Genomic DNA, 10,874 nt, shown 5'->3' on the forward strand with positions numbered 1-10,874 from the left:
GGAGGTTGCAGTGAGCCAAGATCGTGCCACTGCATTCCAGCCTGAGCTACAGAGCGAAACTCTGTCTCAAAAAAGAAAAAAAAAAGAAATACGCTCTTTAAAATCTTCCCCCTTAGGACTTAAAAATCTGAGTTTTTCTATTATCTCTATGTTTTCTGTTATGTTAGATTATTGCTTCAGAGTACCTTTTTTTTTTTTTTTTTTTAAAGAAACACCATTTAAGCTGGGCATGGTAGCATGTGCCTATAGTCCTAACTACTTAGGAGGCTGAGGCAGGCAGATCACTTGAAAACCCAGGAGTTCAAGATTACAGTGAGCTATGCTCATGCCACTGCACTCCAGCCTAAGTGACACAGCAATACCTTATCTCTTACAAACAAACAAAAAAATCTTACTTGTTGGTTCTCTGTTTCTTCTCTTTTTCCATTTTTTCCCAGAATTTTCAGAGCACTTCTCAGATGTTTTCCAGATCAATGACCTTTGGACGCAATGTTAGTTTCTGCTTATCTTTAATGAAGTATTCTCATGTTTTGGATTTCCTTTTCTCATCTTATCCAGCTCCTGCTTCAGTTATAAGTTTTTGTAAGTCGGGGCAGATAATTATTGAAAGGCATTTAACTAAAGTATAGGAAGTTAAGAACGTGGGCTCTGGAGCTCAACTAACTTGGAGTTGAACCCTAGCCAGCTTTTTGCCCTTGGAATTTATTTAGCTACTCTATGTCTCAATTTCCTTATTTATAAGGGAGGGATAATAATGGTACCCACTCTTAGAAGTTTTTGCGACAATTAAATGAGTTTATACATACAAAGCACATAATAAGCCTCAAAAGTTGTTGATGATTACAGATGTTTTTGAAAATACTCTTCCTCTGAATCTTAAGAGCAGTTGATTTTTCCCATATATTGTCATTTTGCTCCTTCAAAGGATCTACAATACATTATTTGCCAACAGATAATGTGTACACAATGACCTTTACTGCCCCCTCCTCTTCCTGAGGGGGAGTTTTCCCTCTTCAGAGCTGCAGTTGAGGGTGGTGTGCATAGCCCCTGCCTGTAGTGTTTTAATTTTTTCCCAGATAAAATGCAATGCAAGATACTTGTGCTACCGTCTGTCCTGCTTAAGAAAAGGCATTATGGTTTATTGGAAGTGGTGATCTGTTCCCTTTTTTATAAATCCATTCAGTTCATCAGTTTCTACCTCCTTTCCCACTCTCTATGCTGCTGTAGTAATTCAGAGCCCAACCTGCAGGGTTTTCTATTTGACTTCCCCCAACCCTGAATGTTGAGGTTATAAGAAATTGCCCCCACTTTAGACCCTGAGCACATGGACTTCTGTCTTGTTTTGTAGTACTGTTGCACACACTGTGGTTTGAGTGATTATATGAAGCACTGTTTGTCCAGAATAGCCAACTCTTACTGTAAAGAAAAGTAATTTACTAAATGTAAATTACCTACAGAGAACATTCACTTGACCTTTAACAATCCTCAAAAATATAAATTTGTTCTCACAAATGGAAGCTTCTAGCTGCTTACATAAGTCACTAATATTACACATTGGTATTTCTACTATATTTCGATTTTAAGTATAGACTCAGAATGCAAAGATGTATCAGACTTTTCAAGGTTACCAAAAAGCAGAAGAAAAAATTTAATTTCAAAAGGTTTTGGGATTTTATTTTGATTTTTAAAAGTTAACATAGAAAATAATATAAATGAAACAGCTTATCTGAATATAAGCTAACCCACAGTAGTCACACTGATTACAGCAGGCCTTCTGGTCACATAGGGTTGTCTCCTTAAATAGCAGGTTGTCTACAGCTTCTGAATTAGCATGGCAGAAGCACCTCCTCCTCCATTGCAAATACTGGCAAGACCGTATTCTCCTTGCTTCAAGGCATGAGTCAAATGACCAACAATCCTGGCTCCAGACATTCTAAAATTAAAAAAGCATTTACTTCTTTAATGAAGTACAGAATTTATGAGTAACCAAAATGTTTCTATTCCAATTTAACTTCATGAAAACCTTACTAGCCACTACTTCTTGCTGAATTAACTACTACTATTCTAAAACTAAAACTTGGAGGACTTGTTTCAGGAAGGGTCACAGATCTTAGATCTTTTTTTTAATTAATTTATTTATTTATTATTTTATTTTTATTTTTTTTTTTTGAGATGGAGTCTTGCTCTGTTGCCAGGCTGGAGTGCAGTGGTGCATCTCAGCTCACTGCAACTTCCGCCTCCCAGGTTCACGCCATTCTCCTGCCTCAGCCTCCCAAGTAGCTGGGACTACAGGCGTGCACCACCACACCCAGTAATTTTCGTATCTTAAAGTACAGAAGAGTATAATGGAAGATGGAAGGGGGATGTGGAATAAACTACATATTGGGTACAATGCACACATTTGGGTGACAGGTGCACTGAAATCAGCCCCCACCACTATAAATTCATCCATGTAACCAAAACCCACAGTACCCTAAAGCTAATGAAATAAATAGGAAGGAGAAAGAAAAAGGGGGGGAAAAGTCTAAATGTACACTTTATTTTTCTTCTTCAACATAAAAGGTTATTAGGTTTCAAATAACAGATGTGACAGGTCTCTGTTCAGTATTGGATACCATCTATCAGAAATGATTTTTGCCTTATGAAAGATGGGTAGGAAGGAAAACTTAAATCAAGAGCAATAGGAATTATGAGTTTTAAGTTTAGCTAGAAACACAAAGGCAGCTATTAACCTAGATATAGTTATTATTTTTACCTACCCAATTGGATGCCCCAGAGAAACAGCTCCTCCATTGATATTCACTTTTTGGGGATCAATCTCCAACATTTTAATGTTTGCTAGTACAACCAGACTAAAGGCTTCATTTACTTCCCACATTGCAATATCTTCTTTTTTTAATCCCACATCTTTAAGAACCTAAGATTTTTTTAAAAGACAGATGATGTTCAAATAATTAGCAATCACAACTTACTGTCATTTCCTTGAAATACTACAATTGGAAGTTCTTGGTTTCAGATGGAAGGATCTCTATTTTCAGATTTTTTTTTTTTTTTTTAGACGGGGTCTTGCTCTGCCTCCCAGGCTGGAGTGCAATGGCGCCGTCTCGGCTCACTACAACCTCTGCCTCCCAGGTTCAAGCAATTCTCCTGTCTCAGCCTCCTGAGTAGCTGGGATTACAGACGCCCACCACCATGCCCAGCTAATTTTTGTATTTTTAGTAAAGATGGGGTTTCACCATGTTGGCCAGGCTGGTCTCAAAACTCCTGACCTCAGTTGATCCGCTCACTTCAACCTCCCAAAGTGCTGGGATTATAGGCATGAGTCACCATGCCTGGCCTATTTTCAGATTTTTAGTTGCTTATCCTATTCCATTATATCAAAGAATTTTGTTTGCATTATGTCTATTTGGACATAGAGGACAGAAAATTTGGTTTTCTTTCCACAGATGTTTGAAAAGGTGCATTTTCTATTTAGGGGTACATAATGCTTTATATATTCTTAAGCTCTGCTTTACTGATTGTGTGTTGCTTAGTTCTACATTCTTTTTTGTTGTTGTTGTTGTTGTTGATTTGTTTTGAGACAGGGTCTTGCTTTGTTGCCCAGGCTGAAGTGGAATGGCACAGTCATGGCCCACTGCAGCCTTGATCTCCCAGGCTCAAGCGATCTGCCTGCCTCGGCCTCCCAAAGTGCTGGGATTACAGGCGAGAGCCACTGCACCCAGCCAGTTCTGTGTTCTTGACTGTTAATGAAAGAGGTGTATTAGTTTCTACTATAAGTAATATTAATGCATCCCCCGCAGTTTCTGCTTTATAAAAGTTACTGTAGGGTTATCCGGGCCACAGATACTTACACCTGTTGCAGTTTCATTGTAAGTCATTTATTTAAAATCTTACACTATATGATGTGTTTTGTTTTGGTAGTTCCTCAGCTATGCAGGAAGGTGTATTTGTGCCAGTATTATCCCTATGCTAATACTTTTTAAAACATTACTAGTGAGTGCCCTTTTTCTTTACAGAAGAAATTTTATTGTTGTGAGCAATAATAAAATTAACATGGAACTCTTCCTCCACCTTCCTCTCTTCAACTAGTGGACTAAGGTAGCTTTCTAGCCTATACAGCTCAAACAGCTTCCACTGTTCCAACAACACAAAACAAAATATGGTGCCCATATATAGCCACATCTGTAGCTCTCAGAAGTTATTCTACCTTCAGAATCCAGAATTGTGTAGTACCCTTGCTTTCCAATGCGATGCGCTCACTTTCAGAAGCTGCATGTTCCTGTCATTTTCTGAGATCTGCCAGCTCTGAGCAGATGATCACTCCACTGGCCCCTTGTTTCTGATCCTTCTCTATTCTTGTTTCCTACTGATTATGCAGTTTTTTTCATTGTGGGGGTTGGGGGCAGTGGGGAGAATCTCGATTTTACTAAAATTCTGCCATTTTTTTTTTATCTGGGTGCTTACAGAAGTTTACTGTCAGGGTGAGGCCCTCTCAAAAGGAAATATTTACTTAAGATTTCTAAGAACCTGAACCCCTAAAAACTTTCTTTTCCTGTGACTGCTTAGCAATTTCCCACTAAGCCTTGGTTATTTCTCCTTTGATAGCACTTACTGACAATTTGGAATATGTAGGTTTTCTGTCTCTAGTTTCACTATTTACTCTGAAGACCTGCTGCCAGCTGTTCCCTTTCAGAATGGAGTCCTCTCCTGGGGAGTGACTAGTTGCTTTCCGTTCTAGATTTGGAACTACCAGCCAGCATTCCCTTTTCTTTGCCAAACCAACCTCCCCTCTGTGGTTACCACACCAGGTGTGTGAGTTCTGTATGATACTTACAAATAATTCAGATGTGTGGTTTTACCTGTTCTACTGAAGATGTAGTTTGTGGGCTGTTCTTTATTTTTTTGTTATCCTTGTTGCTCTTACTCTTTTCAGGAGAGGACATGGGAAGATTTGAAACCAAGCTATCTCTCTGCTTTGGCAGATAAACAACATTTAAATTCTAAAAACTGCAGCCTTGGTATAAGCAAACTGGAAGTTGGCATAATGGAGTATTATCCCTCACTTTGTTCTCACCATAGATACAGCATGTACAGGAGCAATTGGAAAATCAATAGGTTCTACAGCAGCGTCAGCAAATGCTGTTTAAAAAAAGGGGGAGGGTGAGTTGTTAAAATCTTTTTTTTACTACATAGAATATGCAAAAGTCAAGTTTAACCCATTAAATGCACATTTCCTAACCCCTTTAATATATGTAAATACATTTCTTCCTTTTCTAAGATTCTACACTTTATAAAATTACTCCAGTAATCTAAGACACTGATTTTCATTGGGAGGGAGTTTGGAGGTATTTGCCTCTAGGAACATTGGCACCATCTAGAGATGTTTTTGGTTGTCAGAATAGTTCAGATGCCACTGTGTAGAGACTAAGGAGTCTGCTAAACATCTACAATGCATAGAAGAGTCCCTACAACAAAGAATTATTTAGTGCAAAAGTCAATAGTGCTGAGGTTAAGAAACCATGATCTAAGCTAAGAAAAAAATGAAGTTATAAGGCTTTTTATAAAATAACAAAATAGCATCTGTTTAAGTCCTTAGGAAGAAGGCAAGACACATTTTTGCAGCTAAAAATCAGCTTAAGGACATTGAGAACTTACCCAGGGCCACAGTGTTAATATTAAAATGCCACACATCTAAATTTTGTATTTCTGGACTCCTAATCCCATATTCTTTTTTTCCTACATAGCTGCCTCTCTAGGAAAATGCATGTACTTTATTTTCTTCTATTTATCATAAAGGACAGGAAGTTTTTTAAAGCTTAATCTTTAAAAAAAAAAAGAGAGAGAGAGAGACAAGATCTTGCTCTGTTGCCTAGGCTGGAGTGCAGTGGTGCTGCAGCTTTGACATCTTGGGCTCAAATGATTGTCAGCCTTAGCCTCCTAGGTAACTGGGACTACAGGCATGCCACCACACCTGGCTAATTTTTTTTCTTTCAGAAATGGGGTCTCACTGTGTTGCCCAGGCTGGTCTCAGACTCCTGGCCTCAAGCAGTCCTGCCTTAGCCTCCCAAAATGCTGGGGTTACAGGCGTGAGCCACTGTGCCTAGCCCTTAAAGCTTAATCTTATATAAAGTATAATGAAAATATTAAAGGAGCTTCTATCTCAATTGAAATATGTATTAAATTCTGCCACAAGTACAACCTATAGATAGTAATACTTAATATTGGAGTTGGCTATATCTAACAAGTAAACTTAATTTCAGGAAGAGCTTATACATGTTTAAAAACCTTTTTTTTTTTTTTTAAGACAGGGTCTTACTCTGTCACCCAGGCTGGAGTGCAGTGGCACAATCTCAGCTCACGGCAACCTCAAACTCAGGAGGGCTCAAGGCATCCTCCCACCTCAGCTCCCCGAGTAGACAGTAGTACAGGCACATGTCACCATGCTCAGCTAATTTTTTAACTTTTTGTAGAGACAAAGTCTCACTATATTGCCCAGGCTGATTTTGAACTCTGGAGCTCAAGCAATCCTCCCACCTCCACCTCTGAAAGTGCTAGGATTACAAGTGTGAGCCACCTCGCCTGGCCTTACCTACTATTCTTGCCAGTGGTGTAACATTGAGCCTCTTGGCTGCACCTGCCGTCATCAGAACCAGAGCAGCTGCCCCATCATTCAGTGTACTGGCATTGGCAGCTGTTACTGTACCTGAAAGCAAAAATAAGCATGAAGTCAAAACATTACTTCACAATAAATGCATTTGATTCAATTTAACAAATACTGCCTGGGCTGCTAAATATTTAAAGAAATTACAAATATGGGTGGAGACAATTCCTGCCCTCAGGAAACATGTACATATAACTGCAAAACAATGTAAGAATACTTTTTTGTGTTCATAAAACTAAGTTTTCTCAAAGATCAGAAACATGCATGATGGCACTGGGTAAATGCTGGTCTACAACTCTTGAAAGATAGGGACCAGTTAATATTTTTGTATCCAGGGTCTAACTCTCCTTATTCAATATATAGCAGATACTCACTACATATTTTTCAAATCAGATATTTCTTCTTATCTAGAATCACCTGAAGTTAAATATCAATGAATACTAAAAACTACCAAACCACTTTAAATAGGAGAATGTTATCATATATAAATTATATCAATAAATCTGTTTTTTCAATGCCAGTGAAGACCCTATCATAGACTGCTACATATGAAAAACTGAATTCTATAGCCATATTATACATCTCTTCCCTTAGATTTATATATTGAAGGTATAAACTAACAGTTTTATACTTTCAATTAATCTTACATGAGCCTGATATATTGAAAATGTTAAATAACATCTAGATGTTTTCTAGAATTACTTTTTAAAAATTCTTAGGCCATGCTAAGAATTAGATATGGTATACTGGCTCAGTTTTTTCTTATGCTTCATTTCTTAACACTAACCATTTTCTTTCTGGAAAACTGTCTTCAGCTTTGGAACTTTGCTAAAATCAACACGTTTATATTCTTCATCTTCTTTCACCACTACATCTGGTTGACCTAAAATAAAAATATTTTAAGTGAAATCACTCAAAACAAGTAGTCATTCAGCAAGCAACTGTTGTACAAGATGCCCAGTGGTCTGTGCCTCCCTTTGTATCCCTGCCTCCCTTAAACCATCCCAAGTAAACACTAATCTAGAATTTATTATCTATAATCTCTATTATGTTACCATCTTAAAGAGAAACTTATAAAGCAGCTTCACAAATTTTTTTTTTTTTGAGGCAGGCTTTTCCTCTGTTGCTTAGGCTAGCATGATCACAGTTTACCTCAATCTCTCCAGGCCCACGTGATCCTCCCACCTCAGCCTCCCAAGTAGCTGGGACTACAGGTGTGAGCCACCACAGCCAGCTAATTTTGCTTGTTTGCTTGCTTGCTTGTTTGAAATAGTCTTGTACAGTCTCCCAATAGAGTACAATGCTGCACTCCTAGCTCACTGCAGCCTTGAACTCCTGGGCTCAATTGCTCCTCCTCCCTTGGATTCCCTAGTAGCCGGGACTACAGGCATGTGTTGCTACACCCAGTTAATTTTTAATTTTTTTGTGTGAAGGCTGAGTCTCACTTTGTTGCCCAGGCTGGTCTCAAACTCCTGGGCTCAAGCAGTCCTCCCACCTCGGCCTCCCAAAGTGTTGGGATTACAGGTGTGACCCACTGCACCCAGCCACAAAATTTAAATCTACACCTCCACATCCCATTCTCTTCTTCCCAACTCCCTTCTATGATCACAGACTCCACTCTCCTGACCCCAGAGGTAGCTATCTGACCTATACTAGATAAGTTCCAGTATTCTATCTAGAGCACAGTAATCATTCCTGGAATAGAACTGTAACCTAAAGCAAGTTATTGAGTCTTTATTGTGGATTTATTCTGCTGGAACTGGTGAGAAAGTCTCTTTCCTTTTTGAGAATCGCATATATGTGACCCTAGAGGTAGAGACAGCAACTTTAGAAAGGCTGACAGAATAAAGCACAAAAGCCTGCAGGTGTGAGAAGCCAGGAGTGCATGCCTTAGTAGTAGTGAACACCCAGTTCCAATCCCGGAAGTTCCCAGAGCTGAATGGTTGCTACTGTTCATCCTTCAGTTCTTGGAGGCACTCCCAGTAACCTTCTAGTAAATCCCTTTTCAATTTAAAATACCGTGTTGACTGTCACTTACAGGAAAAAGAGTTCTAATAAATTTCTCAAAATAATACTTTTAGGGATCTTATAAATGGATTGAAACCTGACATTAAGTTGGGTGGATTTATGTTCTCTCTGAACTGGCAACTCTTCACTTTTTATTAACCATAAGCAGTGTCCTCAGTTGAAATGAACAAAGATAATGTCCTAATTTAAAACTTAAGCATAAAACATTCAGCAACATGAAGTCTATTCATCCTTTTTGGAACTTTTACCTTTTACTGTAACTGTGACAGGAATAACTTCATTTCCAAATTTCCCAGCTTCCCATGCTGCTTTACTTCTGGTATAAGAATTAATAGCATAAGCGTCCTGTTCATCTCGTGCAATATTCAGCTTCTTTGCTGTATTCTCAGCACAGCTGCCCTGATGAAAAGTTGAAATAGTTTAAAGTTAGTTAACTTTGCGTAATTTAGAAAATATCTTTAACTTTGCATAGCTTATAAAATAGTGTTTAGTAGTTACGTTTCTTAAAATATATTTCTTAGGCCGGATGTGGTGCTCATGCCTGTAATCTCGGCACTTTGGGAGGTCGAGGCAGGCAGATCATGAGGTCAGGAGACCAAGACCATCCTGGCCAACATGGTGAAACCCTGTCTCTACTAAAAATTAGCCAGGCATGGAGGCACACGCCTGTAGTTCCAGCTACTCGGGAGCCTGAAGCAGGAGAATTGCTTGAGCCCAGGAGGCGGAGGCTGCAGTGAGCCAAGATTGTGCCACTGCATTCCAGCCTGGGCAACAGAGCAAGACTCCATTTCAAAAAATAAAAATAACAGCATATACACACACACACATTTCTTTCTATACCAGGTCACTTTTCACTCATGTCTTTTTTTGAGATGGAGTTTCACTCTTGTCACCCAGGCTGGAGTGCGGTGGTGCAATCTTGGCTCAATGCAACCTCTGCCTCCCCGGTTACAGCAATTCTCCTGCCTCAGCCTCCCGAGTAGCTGGGATTACAGACACTACCACCATGCCTGGCTAATTTTTTATATTTTTAATAAAGACAGGGTCTCACCACATTGGCCAAGCTGGTCTCAAACTCCTGACCTCAGGTGATCTGCCTACCTCGGCCTCCCAAAGTGCTGGGATTACAGGCCAGAGCCACCGCACCCGGCCCACTCATGTCTTATCTTCAAATACTTGAATTAGCCAAGCAGTTGCTAGCTGAACGTCAGAAAATACCGTATTTAAATGTGGGACAATTTCTTTAATGACTGAGCCATGCCAATGCAATAGGCATACAAAAATATTTTCCGAAAGTACATGGCTAAAATCAACATTTATAGAGACCATCTTTCAGTTCAGTTTGTAAAGTACATACAGTAAGAAAAATCAAACAGTATTGGACACTAGATAGCATTTATCCACTAAAAATCACATTTACCATATGAATTTTATTGTAGACATCAGTTAGCCCGTCTTTAACGATCAAATCTTCAAGCTTTACCCCGCCATATGGTGTTGATCCTCTGTTCATTACATATGGAACATTGGACATGCTCTCCATCCCACCTGCCACCATCACATCCTGTGCAGCAACACCAGAAAAACCCAATGTTAATTCAAACAGTTGCAAACCCATGACATCCTTTATACAGCTGCCACCAAACAAGTATTCTACATGCATTTATTAAACATTTGTTACACAGTGAATACAGGAAGTACCCTCTTTACCACTTCACCCTGATGAAAAGAAGTGGTGTAAAATAATATAATGAGAAATAAGTTGGCTGTGTGCAGTGGCTCACACCTGTAATCCCAACACTTTAGGAGGCTGAGGCGGGTGGATCACTTGAGGTCAGGAGTTCAGGATCAGCCTGGCCAACATGGTGAAACCCCATCTCTACTAAAAATACAAAAATTAGGTGGGTGTGATGGTGGGCGCCTGTAATCCCAGCTACTCAGGAGGGCAAGGCAGGAGGATTGCTTGAACCTGGGAGGCAGAGGTTGCTGTGAGCTGAGATCGTGCCACTGCACTCCAGCCTGGGCGACAGAGTAAGACTGTCAAAAGAAGTTCACAACCAGACATTAATAAGAATACCAGAAATCTGGCCGGGTGCGGTGTCTCATGCCTGTAATCCCAGCGCTTTGGGAGGCTAAGACGGGTGGATCACGAGGTCAGGAGATCGAGACCATCCTAGCTAATACG

The 10,874-nt window shown here is 39.6% G+C and overlaps 1 protein-coding gene across 1 annotated transcript in view; it reads right to left on the minus strand.

Annotated features, from left to right (window-relative positions):
* Positions 1–1,065: 1,065 nt before the first annotated feature.
* Positions 1,066–10,874, minus strand: part of ACAT1 (acetyl-CoA acetyltransferase 1) — a 37,514-nt gene continuing 27,705 nt past the window's right edge. The window contains exons 6-12 of the mRNA XM_011984746.1: positions 10,110–10,253; positions 8,938–9,088; positions 7,449–7,544; positions 6,590–6,703; positions 5,075–5,139; positions 2,760–2,917; positions 1,066–1,933 (exon numbers count right to left, since the gene is read on the minus strand). Coding sequence (XP_011840136.1) covers positions 1,813–1,933; positions 2,760–2,917; positions 5,075–5,139; positions 6,590–6,703; positions 7,449–7,544; positions 8,938–9,088; positions 10,110–10,253 — 849 coding nt within the window. The 3' untranslated portion in view covers positions 1,066–1,812. The remainder of the gene's footprint in view (positions 1,934–2,759; positions 2,918–5,074; positions 5,140–6,589; positions 6,704–7,448; positions 7,545–8,937; positions 9,089–10,109; positions 10,254–10,874) is intronic.

This window comes from Mandrillus leucophaeus, unplaced genomic scaffold (assembly GCF_000951045.1).
Source record: "Mandrillus leucophaeus isolate KB7577 unplaced genomic scaffold, Mleu.le_1.0 Scaffold273, whole genome shotgun sequence".
Lineage (NCBI taxonomy): Eukaryota > Metazoa > Chordata > Mammalia > Primates > Cercopithecidae > Mandrillus > Mandrillus leucophaeus.